This window comes from Portunus trituberculatus, chromosome 13, assembly GCF_017591435.1.
Source record: "Portunus trituberculatus isolate SZX2019 chromosome 13, ASM1759143v1, whole genome shotgun sequence".
Classification (NCBI taxonomy): domain Eukaryota; kingdom Metazoa; phylum Arthropoda; class Malacostraca; order Decapoda; family Portunidae; genus Portunus; species Portunus trituberculatus.
The window spans coordinates 6173290-6196780 of record NC_059267.1 but is presented as its reverse complement, the minus strand read 5'-3'; the positions used below and the strand labels follow the sequence as shown (position 1 = coordinate 6196780).

Here is a 23491-nt window from a genome sequence, read left to right as displayed (position 1 = left end):
AGAGAGTGACGCACGTATTCAGATTTCAGAAACGCCTTGCTCTCTCACCACGACAGTTTTCCAAGGCCACAGAGACAACTCACCTTATAATAATCTAGAAATCTTGTCAGTCCATCACCAGAACCATAAAAATAGCCTTAAAAAGTAAAAACATGAACACATTCAACTAAAGCCTTTGGAAAGTAGTGATAGTAAGAGAGCAAAGCTTATAAAAATACTGGCCTTAATCACAGTAATAAACTATTGTTGCGTGCGACGAGGAAGTGAGAGGGGAGGCAGTTGCCAAGGTCTGTGCATCTCTCTGATACTCTGGAACTTCCTGCCTGCCTCTGTATTTCCAACTTCCATATGATTTGACTTCAAGAACTTTCAAGACATTTATTCCTTCATTCTGATCAACTCTCTTGGACTTGTAAGGGAACTGGCAACTAAGTGGACTTTTTTCTTTTGTTTATGACGTCCTTGGCCAGTTTTCCCTTACTACATAAAAAAATAAAAATAAAGTGGTCACTCAGCTAGGACTGTCAGAACACACTCCCTGAACACAGACCTGCCCTGTGGTGTGGCCACCTCACTCTCACTCTCCCCCTCTCAAAGGACAATTAGATTCACTTGATAAGAAATTTACTTTATTGAAAATTATACAGCCAATGCAGTAGAGTAAGTTTAGCCTTGCATCTTGTCATGAGGTGGACAGGCCGGTGACCAGACAAATTTGACCAGGAGTGTAATTAATATTCCTTGTGACAACAATAAAGTCAATTTTACTGAAGCCTATAGAGTATATGAAGCTCCACTCAGTGAAAGGTTTAGCTGTAGACTGACTAGGGACAAGGTAATGTGTTGAGACACTAGCCAGTAATCAAGATACAATGGTACACAGTATCACATCACATCAAGTGCTCATGATGCTTCACCTTAACACAGCAACCTGCTCAAACAATTGCTCTAAATTATAAAAAAAAAAAAAAAAATCAATTAAGGAAACAAAATACTTCCTTTACATTTCCCCACAAAGTAACCATAGGAATGCTTAACAGTATTTTGCTGCAACTAAATCAGTAATTCTTTTCAACATACTAGCAAAAGTAAACAAAAGCAACACTGTCTCCTTACTAATACCTGTGCTCATGATACACTTATCATTTGGGGAAGGCTGTTACAGAATTACATAACCACTTGAGGCTAAAGATCATTACCACAACAGCTACAGTCCATTTCACCGGTACCTCCAGCAGGGTATGGTGCTGCAGCGGTGGGGCACCAGGACACAGCCAGGTGGTGGTCGGCCTTCACTGCCCCACCACTAGAGCCAGGCCACCTCCTGCTCCAGTACAAACACAACCTCTCTTACAATTTTGAGCAACTTTGGTCCACAGTTAGCCGTTTGACTAGCAAAACAATAGCTGGCTAATGGTCTATCATTAATGCCCCAAAGAAATCAAGAAAAATCACAAAATAAAAAAATCAGAAAAACAAACAAAACAGCCAACTGAAAAGGACAAACTGCAGGAAAATAGTGAGATGAGACTCTTTCACATCAATACAGCTACAGGCAGGTGGTGGTGGTGCTGGTGGTGGTGGTCTTACTCAGAGCAGGCCAGGGCCACCACAGCGAAGCGAGACTCATCAGGGTCACGGTCCATGTACTGGCGGCACACCTTGGCAGCATCCTGGAAGGGGGAAGGGAGGGGACGGCATTGTTACTGGTTTGCTCTCCAGGGAAATATGGAAATGATGTTACCTGTTAATTCTTGTGGGAAATAAGGAAAGAATCTTTTACACCTAACCTTCCGTTATCACGCTAAATTGGTGCCTAAAAAAACGAGCGATAGCGGAAGACACGATAATGGAAGCAAAGAATAAATAGGAAATAAATAAATTGGTGTCTCAAACAAAATATTTTCCAAAAAAAAACAGCTCTGAACAACAGAGTACCACATGTGAGACTGAGGGGTGGTGGTGGTGGTGGCGAGCAGAGCGACCAGAACCAATCAGCTACCTTATTCAAATCACGTGACGTGAATACACAACGATGATTGGCTGCTAGCTCCTCCTCCTCCTCATGATCATCATCTTTCTCCCCCTCCACCTCTTCCTCCTCCTCCTCCCCCATCTAAACATTCGTCGGTGTGTGGTTGGGATATGGGTAGTACTACTACTTCTATTATTACTACAACGGCTGCGCAATAACGACTTCCCAGATGCGCTAAAACTGAATTTTGCAGATTTTCATAAATGTGCAATAACGCCTAAACGCGATAACGGAGAGTTAGGTGTACTTTTTATTCTAGAGGGAAATAATGTGTTACATGTTCATTCTTGAGGGAAATAATTGGTTGATTATTAATTCTTGAGGAAAATATGGAAATAGTCTGTTACTTCTTAATTTTCCAAGGAAATACGGAAATTATCTGTTACTCGCTCATTCTCCATGGAAATAATCAGCATTACTTATTAATTCTTGACAAAAATATACAAAATGATCAGTTTTTGTTAATTATCGAGGAAAATATGGAAGTAATCAGTCACTTCTAAATTCTTGAGGGAAAAATCTATTACTCATTAATTCTAGAGGGAAATAATGTTACTTCCAAATTCTTAAGGAAAACCATCTATCACACACACACACACACACACACACACACACACAAAATTTGCTAAGGAATATTGGAGTAGCATTTCACTACATGGACAAAGAAATTATGAAGAAATTGATAAGTACTATAATAAGACCCAGATTGGAATATGCAGGAGTAGTGTGGACCCCTCATAAAAAGAAACACATAAGGAAGTTGGAGAGACTACAAAAAACGGCTACAAGAATGGTTCCAGAATTTGAAGGGATGACATATGAGGAGAGACTAAAGGCTATGGATCTACCAACCCTGGAACAAAGAAGGGAGAGAGGAGATCCGATAAAAGTTTATAAATTGATCAACGGAATGGACCAAGTGCATAATGAGAAACTGATCATGAGAGAAGAATATGACATTCGAAGCACAAGATTGCATAGTAAAAAGCTGAGAAAGGGAAGATATCTGAGAGATGTTAAAAAATATAGTTTCCCACAAAGATATATTGAGACGTGGAACAGTTTAAATCAAGAAGTAGTGTCTGCAACGAGTGTGCATACTTTTAAAGTAAGATTGGATAAGTGTAGATATGGAGACAGGGCCACACGAGCATAAAGCCCAGGCCCTGTAAAACTACAACTAGGTAAATACACACACACACACACACACACACACACACACACACACACACACACACACACTTTCTCTGCTTGTAATGTAAAGAGAAGTGTTGTGGTCCATCGTACCATACCACACAGGAGCATAAAGCCAGTGATTGAAGGCTTAGCTACCATGATGCAGTATTGTTTAAATGTAAGTAGTTTGTATAAGGGAGGGTTTGGTTTGAAGACATGCTGTAGACTGAGAGAGAGAGAGAGAGAGAGAGAGAGAGAGAGAGAGAGAGAGAGAGAGAGAGAGAGAGAGAGAGAGAGAGAGAGAGAGAACAAACTCACAGCAAGAACACTGTCTGCTGAGGCGTCTCCGTGACTAATGGGGAACTTCCTGCGTCCATCTGCAACACAAAGACTCAAATTAGAGGCATGTTCCAACTAAAAATAAAATCAACACAACACTCCTATGTGGTGAGAGAGAGAGAGAGAGAGAGAGAGAGAGAGAGAGAGAGAGAGAGAGAGAGAGAGAGAGAGAGAGAGAGAGAGAGAGAGAGAGAGAGAGAGAGAGAGAGAGAGAGTGTAAAGGAGTTTGAATGTGGCAAGAATAGACTTTTATCACTTCATCTATTGTTCCAGTTTTTTTCTTTTCTGAGTTGGGGTGGTGAAAATGTTCAGTCTAGAAGTTTGTAAGTGTGGGAGGTTCATGGGGCACTGTTATATAAACCTGAGTAACAAAATGATGAAGGTATGAAATTGATAAGGCATTACATAGGTCCATATTTACATATTTAGAAACACTGCTCTCACCACAACTATTTTCCAAGGCCACAGAGATGATTAGCGGGGTTTTCAAGAGTGTTTCCCCATTTAATAATGTAGAAATCTTGTCACTATGCCTCTAGAATCATAAAACACCTAAAAAAAATTGTGTAAATTTAAGCCTTTTGAAATAGTGGAGGTGAAGCAAAAAAAAGTGTTTGAGAATACAGGCAATAATCTGATCTGGTGTGGCCCATTCCTGTCCTCCCCTCGTGTAGAAATGTCTCATACTCACCAAATTCGTAAAGTTTTCCATCCTTGTGTACAAAGGCTACAAAATGTTCGTTGACTTGGGCTTCGCGATCAGGGGCCTGTAGGAGAGAGACCTTCATCATCCAGTGGTCACTTGTTCAGAAAGTATCATTACCACCAAGTAGAGAGACTCATTATTCATAGTTTACTTGTTCAGAGAGAATCATTATAACTAAAGAGGGAGACTAATTATTCATAGGTCATTTGTTCAGAGCGAATAATAATCACTAAGGAGGAAGACTTTCATTACTCAATTGTCACTAGTTTAGGGAATCACTATCACTAAGGAGAGACTCACTATTCCCTGCTCACTTGTACATCGAAATCACTATTACCAAGGAGGTAGACTTTAACTATTCATTTGCCACTTGCACATAGAGAATCACTATCACTGAGTTAAGTTGTGTCAATGATTCCTGTGAAGTGAACACAGGAATACTTTCTCTTCTACACTGTACCTAGGTCAAGATGTTAAGATGAATGAGTGTAAAAGTTGCTTATTTGCTTTGACTTCCTCCCTTTTGGTAGAGCTTTGGTATAAACATGCATTTTGAAATCTGGTGTAATGGCTTGTCTTGGAGCATCACAGAAACACAGATGCTTGATGGGACTTGGACATTATTAGGTGTTCAAAAAACTCCACGTCATTACAAATTAGCCATGTATTGCAAAACTATTCATGAATATTTTCAAGGACCATAGAGATGACTAGCAGAGATCTCAAGTGTTTCTTCTATCAATAGCAATCTTGTTAATTCATCAATGGAACCATAAAAATACTGAACCCCTTCATTACTGGGATGCATTTTTACAGCGAGTTTTGGGTGCGATTAGATGACTTTATTAACATTAGCAAGGGTCTATAGAGGACAGACGATTCATGACCAGAGCCTTCACTATTTTAATCCACACACAAGTTTCTGAAGCTTTATAAAATCACCAAATACAAGAGAAAAAAATGAAAGCGTGTTGTGGTGCTGAAGTGGTTAAAAACTTTGTACTTCCAGAGGTTTTGGAGGTAGTAGAGATAGCGACAGGACCTAATTTAACCTACCCTAACCTAAACCCTATATAACTTCAAGTAGATGCTTTATTAATCTAACCTAACCATAGTGAGAGTCAACACATTACCTCAGTCTGGCCCTCCTGTGCTGACTCCTCATGGGCCTTGGAGATGCCGTCGTCTCCCTCCAGTGCGTGGCCTTTGTCCTCGGGGTTCATGGACTCTGTCTTGTCTAGGAACTCCTTCAGGGCACCATCAGACAGCTCGATCCTGCAAAACGTGTGGAAATTTGTAGATCTAAATGTCATTTTTTGCTCCTTTATTTGATTTAACCATTCTACTTTTTTTATTGTACCTGCACCTCTCTCTCTCTCTCTCTCTCTCTCTCTCTCTCTCTCTCTCTCTCTCTCTCTCTCTCTCTTGTACCTGCACCACTTCCCCTCTTTCTCCTCCTCTCTCTTTTATATGTACCTGCACTCTCTCTCTCTCTCTCTCTCTCTCTCTCTCTCTCTCTCTCTCTCTCTCTCTCTCTCTATTTGACAAACAAGGGCATTTTACCGATGCTGCATGATTCCTAGCAAGAGAACTGGATCCTTTCATTGCCATAGCTGTCCTTTAATATCTAGAGCACAGTAATATCTTGTTTGCATTGACACACATTGGCTAAAAAAAACTACACAACTATTCTAGACAGCAATACTTGAGTGGCCAAAACTAGTCACAAATTATAAAGGTGTAGTAAAGTTTATAAAGAACCAAGTCCCCCTCCCCACCTGTCCCTGTTGTTTGCCACAGCATGAATCAGAGCCACCGTGCCACAAGCGTTGCCCACAAACTGCTTCATGAAGTACACATTCTCAGGGATGTCACCACCTGCTGTTTCCTGCTCCTCCTCCTGCTTCTTCTTGAAATCCTCTTGCTGAAACACAAAGATTCATTACAACACAGCACTTAAGATGACATTACGGTTTGTTTTCATAATCTTGCCAGGACAATAGTTTTTCTCCCTACTAACAAAGATTTCTATAATTTTTCTATGTAACAACCCCTAGCAACAAATATTTTCATCATTTATCTCCATAACTTCCTAAAAACAAACATTTATATAAGTCCTCTTCATAACAGACATTTCTAACATTTCTCTTCATAACAACAAACATTTTTACCATTTCTCTTCATAACAACAAACATGTCCATAATTTATCTTCATAACAAACATTTCTATAATCTATCTTCATAACAATAAACATTTCTCTTCATAACAACAAACACTTCTCTCTACTATTCAACAGGAAGCCCTGCGACTTGACACATGCCTTGTCTGAGAATGGGTACAGCAGGATGACGGCGCACACAGGCTGGGGCACCATCGCCAGCATGTCATCGTCCAGGCCGTACACGTCATGAATGGTCCAGCTTGCAGGAACGCCAAGTCCACTCATGAACTGCCGAGACAACCAGAATTAGCAGGATAAAGGTAGGAAATTACAGTTTTCAAGCATTTACGAATTTCAATTAGAACAAGGAATTTAACACGAATTTGTGGGGCATACACTGAAACTATTCTGTGACACTCCTATGCCGCATCACCGCTTCGATCAATAGGTTTCATACATTTGAAACTACACCGGCTTTAAATGACACTTCTGTGTTTCTAGTGACAGGTTAACAAGATTCCCACAAGATGAACAGAGAGAGTAAACTATACTATTGAATAACTTAAATTAGAACAACAAGAAATTACAGAGACCACGGAGGGCAGCAAGAAACGGAAAACTTGAAAATCATCGATAAGACTACACAAGCATACACACACACACACACACACACCTTCTCCTCCTCTGCACACAATCAAACAATCATTACATCATCCGCCAGAACACAGCAGGCAGCACGCAACAAAACATACATCAGCAAGGCCACTCGTATAAACCCATCACCACCATCACTGCCTGTGCCTGACTAACGCACGCCCACACGCGGCAAACATTCATCTTTTATCTCTCATCTCCACCTCCCTCGCAGCATCTAGAACTTAAAGAGCAGCTTATGACCCCCGCCGCGTTACGTGATAGCAGCTAGGAGGAGGAGGAGGAGGAGGGGGCAGCGAAAGACCCGCCGGCCACTAGTTGCATGAACGCTGCCGACGGTCCATCCTGCAGCCACACACTTTCACATAAGGCAAGTCTATATTTATCCATTCCCGCATTCCTATGACCTCGTAACTGATCCCACAGCTTTATATAGACTAAAATATCATAAAGCCACACAATTCTCGTCTCAGGGTGCAATGTGGGAAGCGGTAGAGCGGTCCAGACATTAACGGCTGGGGACTGCTGGCATCATGAGAGTGAGTCAGCCACGCCACCGCCTTACCATGCTGGGGGTCACAGAGAGCAACGGGGGCACCGCTCCTCGCCCCCTCCATTGACCGTCTGCGGCTAGGCTAGGGTGTGTCATGAGAAGCAGGTTCGTTTAAAGTGACAGCTGGGGTGTGTAAAATCTAATATCTTTGTCTTGTTGTCATGTCGCCTTCACACAAATCTAACTAAAACTCCGATTGTTTAAAAGCAAGTCAAATATGTAATCCTAACCCATTACTAAAGCTTAGGATGGTCGTCATAGTCATATTTTTCAAGCATCTACGAATCTACATGACTAGAGCAATGAAGCTGTAGGAAAAATGGAAACAATATTACCAAACACTTCCACGCCACATCTTCGCTACATATATTTCAACTTACACAGGTTTTAAATGATACTTCTATGCTTCTAGTGACAGATTAATAAGATTTCCACATGATAAACAGCATAGACACTCTTAAAAATCCGAACAGTCATCTCAGCTGCCTTTGAAAAACAGTCATGGTGAGAAGGCCCCGTTTCATAATAAGGGAGACAGCGGGAGCAAGGCGGGGATCAGGTGACAGCTAGGCGGGATGTTCTGTTACATGACGATCAATATGTCCACTGGGAAGTTAGCGATTGCCTGATGCACGCTGGTATTTCTTTAACTTACACCTTACACACACAAAAACACACCTTTCCACCTACAGCTCGTAACTACATGTTAGAGAGAGAGAGAGAGAGAGAGAGAGAGAGAGAGAGAGAGAGAGAGAGAGAGAGAGAGAGAGAGAGACTAATATACAGCTTCCAGAATAACCAAGGAGAATCTAGACCACTGACACAGGTTCCAGACACTTTCCAGCACCTTCCATACACCTGATCCTTTAAAGTGGAAAACAAGTAATCTACACCCACCAGAATTAAACAAAAGGGATCTGAGAACATGAACCTCCTTTCCAGACCTTTCTACACTAATATACAGCTTCCAGAACACTGACACTCCTTCCACACACTTTTTCATCCCCTTTCCATGCACATCCTGGTTCTCCCCTCCCCGCACCTCCTCTCTGAGCCTGCTGTTGCTTGGTGACCGTCACTAGGGGCGTTGCAGTCATACCCTTGTGCTATTTCGGTCTACCTCCTACCTCCTTTCCTTTCTCCTCTCTGTATTCCTCCCCCTACGTCATATTTTATTTTCTCCACCCTTCTAGCTTTTGAAATCCCTCTTTTTTTTTTCTCTTTCCTCCACTCTCGTAGCTTTTGAAATCGCCTCTCTCTCTCTCTCTCTCTCTCTCTCTCTCTCTCTCTCTCTCTCTCTCTCTCTCCTTTTCCTTTATTTCTTGTATGTTGTTTTCCTATTCCCTTGTAATTCCGTTTTTTTTTTTCCAAATTTTTCACCTCCATATCGCTGTACTTTATTTTCCTCCAGTCTCCAGGCTTGTGAAATCCCTGTTCTTTTAATGTTATTTCTAGTATATTGTTTTCCTGTCCTTTTTCCACCTCCATACCACGTTATTTGACTTTCCTGCACCTTGCTGTGTTCTAAATCTCCTTATACGTTATTCTATTTCTGTTTTAGTCCCCGCCAGCTCCTCTTTCCTTGCTTCTCCTAACACGGTTACTGAAAGGAGGAAAATAGAACAAGAACTAGGAGCTACAGGAGGAAAGACGAGGACAGGTACGTAGAGGCGTGTGACATTGGGAACGATGACTTTACTGAAGGGTGAAGGGTGAAAGGGTGACAGGGAAGCGGGAAGTGAGGTGACATATATGGGGCAATAGGGATGAAAGTAGGTGACAATTAACATGGGGGAGGGGGTGACTGAAGACAGGGATGGAAAGGGTTGACAGAGTGACAGATGCATTGTTGGAGTGACATTGGATAAGATAAGCTGTAAGGGAAACGAGGAGGGATGGAAAGGGAAATTAAAAGGGGAAATAAGAGAGAAGGGAAGAAGAGGGAAAACGAAGGCTATGAAGGAAAAATGCAAAGGTAGAAGGAAAGAAGGGAAAACAAGGAAGTAGGGAAAAACGAAGAAAGGAAAAGACATGATGATGAAAAGGAAGAGAAGATGAAGGAAAGGGACAACACGGAGATAGAAGGATGAGAAGATGAAGGAAAGGGACAAAGTGGATAGAAAAAAAAGGAGAAAGGAAAAGAAGTGGTGCTGGGAGGAGAGAGAAGGGAAAAGAGATGCTGGAAGGAGAGAAGGGGTGATGGCGTGAGAGAAGGGGAAAGAAGAGGTGCTGGAAGGAGAGAGAAGGGAGAAGAGGTGCTGGAAGAAGAGAGAGAGAGAGGGAAAGAACAGGTGCTGGAAGGAGAGAGAGAGAGAAGGCAGAAGAGGTGCTGGAAGGAAAGGTAGAGAGAAAAGGGAAAAGAAGAGGTGCTGGAAGGAGAGGGAAGGGGAAAGAAGAGGAAGAGGTGCTGGAAGGAGAGGGAAGGGGAAAGAAGGGGAATAGAGGTGCTGGAAGGGTGGTAAGAGAAGAGGGGAGGGGAGGGGATGGTGAAGGCTTCAGGTAAGATCGATGTGCAAGGCGGGGATTCCAGCCGCGTGAGTCACCAACCCACAGTGTCTAGACGAGCCGAAGCCGAAAGCCAGGCACCGAATCGGACCATTAGACCAAAACATCCAGCCACTCCCAATTGTAGGATGGCGCAGCGCAATGATAAAGACCGTTACCGTAATAATAGTTTGTTTGTTTTGGGGGGGAGGGCGAAGAGGGGGGAGTGATAGGTCTTATTGTTTTTTTTTTTTTATGGAACTTGTTTCTTTTCATTTCTGGGGATTTAAGGTATAATAGGAAAGTCAGTAAATGAACAAGGATAATGGAACAAAAGTAATTAAAGAAAGTATTTTTTTTACCTGTAAAGTTTGAGAAAAGACACATAAAAGGAAAATAAGGAAAGCTGCAAGAAGCCAGCAGGATTAAACGATGCAATAAATATATACACCTACGTACACACACACACACACACACACACACACACACACACACGAGGAAAGGTGAAGAAAGAGAATATAAGCAAAGTTGAGGAAGGAAGATAAAAATGAAAGGAAAGGTATAGGAAGGTGATAATATAAAACAAACAAAGGCCAAAACAAGACGAAGGAAGTGAAACAATTACGAAAAATTAGACAACTCACACACACACACACACACACACACACACACACACACACACACACACACACACACACACACACGGCCCTCCAAGTCTCCATCTTTAAGCCAGCCAACATTCTGGAACCCTGGACTCTCTGGACCCATAAGCCACAACAAGAGCACGAGAAGCACTACAACACACACACACACACACACACACACACACACACACACACACACACACACACTCCTTCCTCGGTTCTTGAAAATTTTTAAGTTGAGGGCATAAAGTTCTCTCTCTCTCTCTCTCTCTCTCTCTCTCTCTCTCTCTCTCTCTCTACCGGCACTTCCTCAAGCGTAAAGAAGAACGATAAAAACAAACAATAGGATGCTTTCAATTAACAGGTGAGAAGGAAACAAAAGGTGAAAACAACAACAATGCATCTTAACCAAACACCACCACCACCACCACCACCACCACACCTGTCACCCAAGTACCCAAGTCACCTGTGTACCCCCTTACCACCTCTTCCCACCCTTCCACCCACAAGACACACCCCCTTCAAGTATTTGTGGTATTTCAATGGAGGCGCATGAAGACCCCCCTTCCCCCAACCCCTCCTATTATCAAACCCACATCCCCCCCACCTTCAACCACTCCCTCTTTCACCGAACCCCACTCCAGTATGCATTCCAGGCGACACCGGTACATTCCAGTACATTCCCAGAGAGAGAGAGAGAGAGAGAGAGAGAGAGAGAGAGAGAGAGAGCAAAAACATGAAAAAATCCACAAAACAAAAACCAATACGAACATAAACGAGAGAGAGAGAGAGAGAGAGAGAGAGAGAGAGAGAGAGAGAGAGAGAGAGAGAGAGAGAGAGAGAGCAAAAAAAACATGAAAAATACGCAAAACAAAAACAAAATACGAGTATAAGTAAACGAGAGAGAGAGAGAGAGAGAGAGAGAGAGAGAGAGAGAGAGAGAGAGAGAGAGAGAGAGAGAGAGGAATAATAAGAACGCCTACCAAATCGCTATTCACTATCCCTCATTTTATTTACTTTCTCAAATATCTCCAACTAACAAAAAAACAAATAAAACAAGTAAATAAATAGAAATATAATAAATATCACCTATATCTCAAGGAACGAAAGAAAGAAATTGCCAAGGAACAGCTGACGTCTGGAAATAGTGAGAAACACTGACAAAACTTCATCCATTTGGTGAAGTAACTAAAGGTGGTCATTTCTGGATTACTGTGTGTGTGTGTGTGTGTGTGTGTGTGTGTGTGTGTGTGTGTGTGTGTGTGTGTGTGTGTGTGTGTGTGTAGTCACTGGAATATTCACCTGGTGTTCTTGTGAATCGATACAAAGAAAGGTGACCACTCCGGCGACACACACACACACACACACACACACACACACACACGTTACTCGTTATTTCCGGTTCAGTGGGGTTCTGTTGACTGCAGTTCCGTTTCCGGTCACATTCAGCACCGCAAAATTATATGGTACAGCATGGACCGGACTGAACTGGTACCGTACCGTGACAGTGATGAGCCACGTGGTGTTTGAGTTGTCTGGATGTCTGGCCGAGGAAGGAGTGAGGGAGGGAGGAAGGAAGGAAGGAAGGCATACAGTTACTCGTACTGAGAGAGAGAGAGAGAGAGAGAGAGAGAGAGAGAGAGAGAGAGAGAGAGAGAGAGAGAGAGAGAGATTCAGTACGCCAATGATTAAGAGGAAATAATAATGGTAGTGGCAAAGCTTGATTAAGTGACTGACTGACTGGCGTATAGATAAATGGCTTACTGACCGACTGACTGAAGCTCTACCTCTATCTAGCTTAATTAACCTTACTGCATTTTGTGAACTGTCAACAATAATAACAGCGAAGAAAAAGTGTTAGTCTGCACACACACACACACACACACACACACACACACACACACACACACACACACACACACACACTGCATAACACCCCAGGAAGACTGCCCCCCCAAATAACACACATTATCCAAACTCCAGGAATTACGGAAAATAACTAACTAAATATCCAGCAACACGCAGGCTTACGACCCGTGCTCAGAACCGCTCTCGCTCTCTCTCTTTATTAACAAAGGCCACAGAGACGACCAGCCGGGTTTCCAAGAGCATTTCTACAGTTTAAAATGTAGAAATCTTGTTAATCTGACACTAAAAATATAAAAACATCTAAAAAAAACATTGCAGCTTCAGGTTGAGTGTTGAATGAGTGGAAGTAACAGACAAGTAACTGGGTTTGCAAGACGATTTTTCCTGTTCATAATGTAGAAATCTAGATAATTTGACACTAGAAATCTAAAAAACATCCTTAACCTGTTCAGTACCATGACGCGTTTCCATATTCATTCTGCTTTCTATTTGGTGATTTTATATATCTTCAGAAACTTGTGTGTGGGGTGGGGATTAAAATAGTGAAGACTGTGGCCATTAATCTTTTTACCTCCATAGACCCTTCCTAATGTCAGTAAAATAGTTTAATCGTACATAATTCTCAAGGTAAAAAATGTGTCTCATTATTGAAGGGTAACTTCAAGTAGAATCTTTTTAATTAGTGTAGGTGGTGCTAGAAGTGTTCTAGAACAAATAAATAAATACTATAGTTTACCTACGACTAAATGAAAATAGGAAGTTATATTAGGAGCATGAAGAAGTGCTTTCCTGTATGAATTGACTAAACAAACATCAAACAGTCAAACAAAGGAACTCTATTACGATTTTTGTCACTACGAGGAAACAATATTTTTGCTCCCGTTTTCTGAGAAGTAAACAAAGGTGGTGGTGGTGGTGGCAAGACAACATTCCATGGACCAAATCACAGTGGAGGAGTGGATAGACACAACTACATATCAACTCCACTCACTCCCTCCCTCCCTCATCCAATCCTCTCCTCTCCTATTCAGCGTTCGATTCTCTTCTAAATATTTAATGGTGGAAAGCAACCAATACACCCACTGGTATCCCCGCTCCTCCTCCACATGCACACCAGTCGGTCTTTGCTGGTTTAGTTTGGTTTGGTTTGGTTACGTTTAGTTTAGAAGTGGTGGTGGTGGTGGTGATGGTGGCTTACGTATATAGACAGACACACACACACATACATACATACGTACGTATGTATGTACGTACGTGAAGCTGCCTTTCATTCATAACCCGAAGAACAACAAATGAAGGAAGACGAGATAAAAAAAAAAAAACCGCAGAATTAACAAAGAAAAAGATGAAGAAGGAAAACGAGAAACAAATAACGAACAAAACGAACAACGAAGAAAGAAAGCGAACAATTGAAGAAAGGAAGACGAAAAACAAAATTAACAAAACGGAAAAAATAAAAAAACGATTAAACTAAAATCAAGGCAGAAGAGTGACAGAGTCAAAGAGCAAGCCTAACTAGGAGAAAGGCCACAGCTACCTTGCCACTCCCTGCCTCACCACCTCCACGCCACTACCCTCAATTATTCACCACTAAGACACATACCATTCCCTCTAAAATTATACCTAACACGCCCTTGACAGTGTGTGTGTGTGTGTGTGTGTGTGATGAGTGCAAGCTGGCCGCGTCATCACACTCTGGCGCCTCTGTGTGTGACGCCGCTGAGAGAGAGAGAGAGAGAGAGAGAGAGAGAGAGGGAGGGAGGTGAAACGAGGATGAAAGAAAGGAAGCGAGTTTGCGGATATGAAAAGTTATAAAGAAAGGGAGAATGAAAGAAAGAAATGAGAGAAAGCTACAGGCGAAGAGGGAAATAAGGAAAAAAGAATGAGTTATTGAGAAGAGGAGAATGTGAACACGGAGATAAGAAGTGTGTGGAAAGGTCAGATGAAAAAGTGAAGCGAAGTCCTGATGAGTGCTGAAGAAAGATAGAGAGAAAAAGGAGGCAAAATAACGAGAAGGCATCCCAACCCTCCACCCTCACCCTCACCCTCGCTCTATACATCGTGCTAATCACCCACTACTCACACCCTCATATATTCTAATAAGTGCAACAGTATCATGCTTAATTCATATTTTTCTTCTTTTTATGTAAGGGGAAAACTGCCCAGGAAATAAAAAAGATAAAACAAAAAAAGGCCCACTTAAAACTGATGCCTTAATGTTTCCAGGGTAACTTTCTCATCTTGCTATCATTAAGACTGACAGGACACAGCAAGACTTTGAATAAGGACAGGAAAGAAGGGTGAACAAGAAGTAATATTTGGCATATTTAAAGTTTAATGAAAGATAAAAAGGGGGAGAACAAAAAAAAAAAAAAGCCTTTAGTTTATCCATGAGTAAACCCTGCAAACACACACACACACACACACACACACACACACACACACACACACACACACACACACACACACATTTAAGAAACTCTGATGCTTGATAAATCTTTGGCTTGAAATGAAAACAAAGAACTTCCATGCCTAAAAAATTAATCAAATATGATCAGTAAGTCATTCTTGAAAAGCTTGACTACCCTACATCACCACCACCTACTGCTGCTACTACTACTACTACTACTACTACTACTTCTACTACTACAAGGACAACACAAGCACTTCTGACGCTTCCCTGAGCATTACGCAGCAAGTTAGGGCAGAGCTGAAGACACACTCCCTGCTTGGCCACACTCCTAGGGCCTCTTCTTTTACTTCTCCCTCCCTCTCCCTTCTCTCCCTTCACACTTGAGTAATTTGACACTTGAAATTGACAGTGACATAATCAAGGGCAGAGTGAATCAGAGCTATGGTAATGTATGAACTGAAAAATGAATGAATGCACACTTAACTCTTTTAGTAAAGACACACATTTTTATCATGAGTTTCGGATGTGATTAGACAATTTTATTTACATTAGGAATGGTCTATGGAGGTCAGAGGATTAATAGCCAGTCTTCACCATCATAAACTATTACAATCCCCCACGATAAGTTTCTGAAGCTATATAAAATCACCAAATAGTAAGCAGAATAAATATAGAAGTGCATCATGGTACTGAAGGGGTTGATGGGTAAATGTAGCATAATGTGGCCGGTTTGAGTTGTATTGATTGGTGCAGGGTTAACAATAAGATTATGTTGCACGTAAAGTTACGGAGACACACCAAGAACAATAAGAAAGTATAACGTCGGCAAGGATGTAATCGCAAATAAAAATCCAATATCTTAACCTCAGTACCAGAATGTGTTTTCACATTCATTCTGCTCACTTTATGGTGACTTTACACAGCTTCAGAAACACATGTTGGGATTACAATAGTGAAGACTCTGGCCATTAATCTTCTGACCTACGTAGACTGTAAAATAAAATTGTCTAATCATGCTAAAAAATAAAGGTAAAAATGCATCTCAGTAATGAAAGGGCCAAAGTTAAAGCAGGGAATAATTGTTAAATGAGATCATATAAATAACAGGAAAATTAGACTTGGGATAAAAAAAAAAAAAAAACTTCACCCACATCAGCATTCACAACATACCTCTCAGTTCAACACGACACACCACAGCATAACATAACACATGCCTGGTACTCACCCCATGACACAGCAATTGCCTCACCACAGCTTACCTTGTTCATCACCTGCAATATAGAGAAAGAAGTGTTACTCATCCATTAGAGGAAAAATTTATACATGTCTAAGAACCTTTATGCATCTTTACTTGTTCTACACCCACTGCCAATCTCTAGGGTAGAAAATGATAATTCTATGTTTTTATATCTCTTTCTTTTTTGTAGATGCTTGTAAGGCTTTCATGGATTCCTTGTTTAGCAGTACAGTGAATGATTTGCTTATTATTGCACACTAGTATTTTCTTATCTTCCTTGACATTGCAAGGGGTTTTATCATGTAGTGTGGTGATCTAGTAATGGTGTGGAAGATTGGGTTTGGTTTGTGTCATTTAAGTGGCCTCTGAGTGTGGATCATACTTGAATTAGATGACAAAAAAAATTATTGTCATGTCATTACACTATTGATGTCAGTGTTGCTCTCTTTTAGTTTGTCGTCTCCCTCCAGAACATTCTGTCCAAGGTTTACAGACATTTTTCCCATTCTTTTGCCTAACTCCTTTGACCTTGTTTGGGAACTGGCACCTAAGTGGGCCAGTTTGTGTGTTTGTTGCCCTTACCCAGTTAAAAAATAAAATAAAATAAAATAAAAAAAGGAGGTTGTGTCTATAACTGCCCATCATGCCTTTAAACATCCAGAACATTGATGAATTAACAGCCATTCCAGTTTTATAATATTTTCATTGGGTTTATTTTTTTTTTTACAAGTGAAATAAGTGAAATTAAGGTCCAATTAATTTCTACATTTTCTCTCTGCCTTTATTTCTTTACATCAGGAATAAGCCAAACCACTATGGTAAAGACTCTTGCTTTTCAGATTTCCAATGGCGAGAGGATGCCGCGGCGACTGGTGAGGGAAAGAAGCCATTCATCAAGGTAAGAAAGAGTTCATTTGGGTGCGCTTTAATGTTAGTTAGATCACACACCCTCGTTAGGTTACTTGATGATAATTTAATGTTTACGGCAATTACATTAGATTTACCATACTTTTTCAGATGTTGTGTCTTCTAGTATTTCTTAACAATTATTACTCTATATATTTCTTACTATTGGACAGGATTATTATTGTCTATTTTTTCTAATGCTGTCTTATTTCTAGTATTCCTTAACACTTATTACTACTTTTACTTTTATTTTAACTGTACGGAAGGATTTCTTTGTTACTTACTTCTCTAACACTTTCAGGGAGCTTTGTAATGCACTAAAGGGGATATGTGGAGTAGCTTGGGAACTGGCATCTCAGTAGGCCTTTTTATTTCATCTTTTTTTATTACCTTTAGCCAGATTTCCCCTCTTACATAAAAAAGTAAGTTACTACACTAATTACATTAAAAACTCCACATACCTTAGTCTTTCTCAACAGTAATTACCTAACACCACAATCACCACAGAGACAAGGAAGGTGGGTAGAAAGTTACATATTACACTGCAATTACATTATAAACCCCTCATAAGAACCCACTCAAAAGTATTAAAAACCATTCCTAACCAAACCCCATCTTCACCTGACTTGAGGAAGGGAAGGCATGGGGGAAGATGTGACTAAGAAATTATATAAGGTTACAATACCAACCTTACTTAACTAAAAATGCTAAGGAAAAGTATTAAAGAGCATTAACACACAACCAAATATCCCTGTAATGAGAGAGAGAGAGAGAGAGAGAGAGAGAGAGAGAGAGAGAGAGAGAGGGGTGACTAAAATATCCTCAGATCAATATTATCCAGCAAATTAACGCCTCTCCCTGTATTAGTCATTCTGAACAGTATTTTCAGTTTGTCATCCACTCCCCTTTGTCAGTTATCGATCTTACAGGGGCTGGGAACGATGCTAAGGACAAACCACCACTACCACTACCATTACCACCACCACCACTACCACCACCCACGGCAACACCCCAAACATACCATTAAAACCCTCCCTTACTAGAAACTCCACTTTTAACTGCACAAAACCTTAAGTGAAAGAAAAAAAAATACTGAAAGGAAAGTCAGGCAAGGTTAGCTTTTCACACATTTCCTTCATGATTCTCTCGTATACTTCAAAATGTTACGAGATATTGCTAGTATTTCTGTTTCTGCTTCCTTTATCCTGCTACCTTACCATATCAGCAGGTTTAATTGTCATGTATGGCGTTTAATTAGATATATAGATATATTGATAAAGTTAGTGGCGTTGTTAATAGTGTTGCTTTAGTTAGTTTAAAAAAAGAAAGGCTGTCATACCGGCATTTCTGATTTACCCTTATATATATATGCATTTAAATAACAATATAGTGTCTTTATAATGTCCTAGTAAAGACATGGCAATAATATATCACTAACTAAACCAAGAAGGTCAGCAAACTTAAAACAAGGCGGTAAAATAACAAGTCATTTTTAATAAGGCAAAGAGGGACAGACATTTCGGCAAACCACATCCCTTTTTAACATATTCCACTGAAAGTACTTATATTACGGCAATGAGGGGCTAGCTGGTGATACATACAGCAGGGTTGGACTCGAGGGGAAGCCAGCGGACCATCTTGTATGAGTTGGAGTACTGAGAGGGAGCACAGGATATAAGATGACTGAACCACGGTGGCTGGTGGAGGTGGACTGCGTGAGAGAGGGAAGGCACAGGCAGAGGGAGCTTGTCTGGCGCCTCACTGCCAGACGCCTGATATAAAACGGCCAATTTTCGCAACTCATGGTCAAAATCAGCTGTTATATGCCTCTGATGGTCACGTGACTTCTATCTATTACTGTCTATCGCTTTGTGCTTGTTTTCCTGTCTCTATATCTGTCTAAATCCTATCGGTCTGTCTTCCGTTTCTAGAATTCAATGTGACAAGTTGTGAATAGTTCATGGGGACAATATCGATTCAAATAACGCTGATTCTGTGTCTATCATCCAAATCTACCTATCTATCTCATTGTCTGTCTATTTATATATGTTTCTTGCTGATGTGTGTCTTTGTGTCAGTGTTTGAATCAGCCATGCACGTACGCGCCAGCCAGTCATGTTTAGTGTTTAAGTTTCATGTTAACTTTGGGAATTCTTGAATGATTAAAAAAATAATTTGTATATACTTGAATTATAGTAGTAGTAGTAGTAGTAGTAGTAGTAGTAGTAGTAGTAGTAGTAGTAGTAGTAGTAGTAGTAGTAGTAGTAGTAGTAGTAGTAGTAGTAGTAGTAGCAGCAGCAGCAGCAGCAGGTGATGGGAGAGGAGGAGTAGGAAGAGGAGGTCTAGGTAGGTTCTCAACAGGTATTTGCATATCGCAGAAATTAAGGGGGAGGGGGGAGGAGCTAAACTAAATTAAATATTGTCATGTTCTGATGCCTAGTAGATACTACATAGAAAGCCAAACAATGAAAGGGGAAACAAAAGTAAACATTCGTCATTCCAGTTTTACCGCCTCCTTCTCCTCCATTTTTACTAGATTATTCCCTAATTCCTTCTCCTCCTCCTCCTGTCTACACTGGAAATGACGCAGTAGCAACAACAATAAAAGCAAGCAATGACAGGCCAGCCGGCCCAGCCCATCCCCGCTCCCACACACACATATATAGTGAGGAATGCCATTTCCAGAATATATTCTTGTTACAATAAAAATGGGTTAGATGTTTAATTCAATAGATGTTTGAAGTGTCTCTGTTTATTAATATTACATCACCTTTTCAGACTCACTGTCACAAACAAGAACTCGTAAATGGTTGCTGTACCTAGTAGACAAGATAAGAAAAGAGCTTCACGTGAAAGTAAATCAAGGAAACCGACAGGAAAATAATGTAATAAATAAAAAATGCCTATCATGATGAACTAAGTTCTCGTAAACATTAATCATAAAATATTACATCCTTACACACACACACACACACACACACACACACACACACACACACACACACACACACACACACACACATTAAAATAACAATAAGAAAATAACAACAGCTAAACTTCATATACCTCTCTCTAACCATCCTGAGAATCCATTACACATGTAACAACTACCCAGTGCTGCTTATATTAGAAAAATAAAACCAAGCAGAACGATCAACGTCTGAAATGTTCGTTATGAGAGCACAAGCCTTGATAACACACCTGTAGCGAACATACACCTGAGTTCAATAAAGATCTGGTTTTCACAGCCTTCACACGTCAACAGAACAAAAACTTATTGTACCCTAACGTGATTTAGTAGTTTAACAAAAAATAATACGTCAAATAACAAGGAAATGGTAAAAAAAAAAAAAAAAAAAACAAAGCAATATCATAAGAGTAAATCCGCTGTAACACAATACAGTAACATCAAGTAACAACACATCGGTATAAAACATCATGCACATGCAACACACCACGTCTCCTCGCTGCAACACTGCCTGGACCGTTACAACCCTGCTTCCGGTCAGTATACAGCCGCGTCATGTCACCAGGAATATTGGTTCAGGCTGCCGTACACACTCCTTATCTCCTCTAACTATATAAGAACCTTCATTAACACGCTATGGGAGGAAGCTGTATTCAGAGGCTATCTATCGTCAGCAGTGTCCTTTCTCTTGTAATAAAGAGTGATTTAGAACATGCAAAGATCAGTGCTGTCAAACATATCCAACATTTGAAACAAGTCTGATGAGTCCTGTGTCTCCGGTGGGGTGGGCGGCGACGCGGGCGCAGGGAGGAGCGTGGATGGAGATACTAGGGTGTTTATGAAGGTGCTGGAGTCCTCGTCACCCCAGTGCCTCAGGGAACTCTGGTCTGCGGTGCTGTCAATCCTTACTAGCGGTATCCAGTCGTTTCCCTCCTGGTTCATCTCACACAGCACCACAGGGGCGGCAGGTGCCTGATTCTTGGCCTGGCAGGAGCTACAGGGCTTTGGTTGGACTCTCCTGCTGGGGTTGAGGGACTGAAGGGCTGAGTTAGTCCACCTGAGGCCCGTGTATGCCCGCTTGACAGACTGGAAGGAGATGCTCGAGATGGATACGTTTTCCCGCTGTGTGAGGCATCGGGTTTTCAGTTTAGAGAAAGACGGAGGTGTGATTCCCTTCGACCGACATAGCCGACGGTAAGCCTTATGCAACTCTTCAATAGACACTGCGTCCTCTGCCGAGCCTGTGCATTCCACGTGGTCCTGCAAGAACGTGTCAAACAGCCTCATGGCATCCTCGCTGCTGGTAGGCGACAGTGAAATCTTGAGGGGCTTGGAGCTCGGGGAGAACCAGTCAACAGTCTGTTGCTGGCTGATTTCCCAAAACAGCGAGGGCGGTAATGGCGGCGGCGAAGTGGCCGGGGTAGCCGGGGTGGGAGGGCACGAAGACTGCTCTTCCTTGACTTCATCAGGAGCATCCTTCAGGGACAAACCCACATAGGCATACTCCTGGTTCCTGCCGTTAGCGCCGCCCAGCCGCTTGGACGCCCACACGTGCTGGCTGCCCAGGTGACGCCCTATGTTCACCATGGAGGCTGCGGGGAGGCGCCTGGCACTGCAGAACCTCCTGTAGGCACGGGAGAGATCAACACGCTTCACCACGTCTCTCGGGCTTCCCGTCATGATGCACTGGAGCTTCAGGAATTCCATGAAGCTTTCCTTGCCCAGGAAACGATGAAGCAGCCCCGCGTGGACTTTTCTGGCAGAGCGGCGAGCCATGGGGAGGTGTTGGGTGGGGAGATAGGGGTGGACAACAAGCAACGCGGGCTCCTCACTACTGTACTGCCTCACCTTCACCAGTGTCTCCACCACTGTCGCCTACAGCTCCTCCGGGATGGCTGGTGGCTGGTGGCTGGCCAGGAGACATGAAACATTGCACATGAGAACACGTATATAATTAGCCATGCTAACTAAACATCCTAACAAGTTACTAGCCACAGTATTGTAGGCTACTGTGTTTTATTCTTGTGTTAATTACTGTTATGTTTATGTATTTGTTTATATGATCACACATTTTTTATCTTTAACTGCTGAAGCAAAGTACGTACTTATTTAATTAAATACTAGCTAGGCTACCTCATCATATTCTCTCTACCTAATACATTATGTTCAATAATTCATATTTACATTGCTTATCATATGAAATCAACAGATAATAATAATAATAATAATAATAATAATAATAATAACAACAACAACAATAATTGTAATTATAAAAAGCAGATAGGCTATTCAGAATGATGATAGTGATGGTGGTGGTGGTGGTGGTGGTGATGATGATGATGATGATGATGATGATGATGATGATGATGATAAAGATAATGACAATGCTTGCTTTTCTCAAAATAAGTATCTTTTTCACACAAAAACACCTCATGTGGTCACTACGAAATAACTACATCCACCACAAGACCTTCCCTACACAGCCAAGGAACGAAATAAAGAGGTACATCTTTTTTCCCTACGTATTTCCAAGGAGTTATGGATTGAGAGTAGAGTTTGGCATAAATCTGTGTACCTTCAGAAGTCACTCACCTATATTGTATGTAAATTGTGTAGCAGCGAGGAGATGACGGGCAGGGATTGCGGGCACAGGATCAAGAGGCGAAGAAGTCCCACCGTGCTTCCCTCATTTACATATGGCGGCATTCGAGTCTGACCTTCCTTCATATGTTGTGCAATGAATAAGTAATTAAATGTATAAAAGAACGTATAAATTAATAAGTAAAATAAGTTGATAATCAAAATTCTGTACAGTCTAGTTATCTCGTTGTTCCAATATGGTATGGCAATGATGCCTCTCGTGAAATATTATACTGCAAAAATAAAATTATATATTTTAATTGTGAGTTCTGGCAAGCGATTTTGCTAATGATTTAGGAGAGAAAGGAGAATACTAAGAATACACCTTATACGGAGACTCCTACCTAGGGGAATACTGATAGGATAACAGAGGGAAAAGAATAAATTGAAATGCATATGTATACTTGGATAAAGAAAAAAAGAAAAGATAATACAAGTACAAAAATATCAAGTCAAAGATATGAAACAAGACAAATATATATATATATATATATATATATATATATATATATATATATATATATATATATATATATATATATATATATATTTCTAGTTTTAGCTTCTTTTCATTTATTTTTCTTTTGCAGTTAATTATACGGTAATCTCTCTCTCTCTCTCTCTCTCTCTCTCTCTCTCTCTCTCTCTCTCTCTCTCTCTCTCTCTCTCTCTCTCTATATATATATATATATATATATATATATA

General features: G+C 41.1%; 2 protein-coding genes and 1 long non-coding RNA gene across 3 annotated transcripts in view; 1 reads left to right on the top strand and 2 right to left on the bottom strand.

Moving 5' to 3' along the window:
• The window catches only part of LOC123503155, a 49899-nt gene extending 29659 nt beyond the window's left edge, over positions 1–20240 (top strand). The window contains exons 2-4 of the long non-coding RNA XR_006674350.1: positions 6554–6738; positions 17112–17170; positions 19957–20240. This is a non-coding gene — a long non-coding RNA (uncharacterized LOC123503155). The remainder of the gene's footprint in view (positions 1–6553; positions 6739–17111; positions 17171–19956) is intronic.
• LOC123503153 (ubiquitin carboxyl-terminal hydrolase isozyme L3-like) lies at positions 616–18928 on the bottom strand. Its single transcript, XM_045252658.1, has 8 exons — positions 18780–18928; positions 16295–16306; positions 6578–6706; positions 6035–6180; positions 5390–5531; positions 4242–4317; positions 3530–3588; positions 616–1673 (listed from the first exon to the last, which is right to left on the bottom strand). The coding sequence occupies exons 1-8, from the start codon at positions 18813–18815 to the stop codon at positions 1587–1589; spliced, it is 687 nt and encodes a 228-aa protein (XP_045108593.1). The 5' UTR covers positions 18816–18928; the 3' UTR covers positions 616–1586.
• Positions 20241–20246: 6 nt separating the features above from the next.
• On the bottom strand, positions 20247–22999 carry LOC123503152. Its single transcript, XM_045252657.1, has 2 exons — positions 22739–22999; positions 20247–22055 (listed from the first exon to the last, which is right to left on the bottom strand). The coding sequence occupies exon 2, from the start codon at positions 21920–21922 to the stop codon at positions 20852–20854; it is 1071 nt and encodes a 356-aa protein (XP_045108592.1). The 5' UTR covers positions 21923–22055; positions 22739–22999; the 3' UTR covers positions 20247–20851.
• Between the last annotated feature and the right edge of the window lie 492 nt (positions 23000–23491).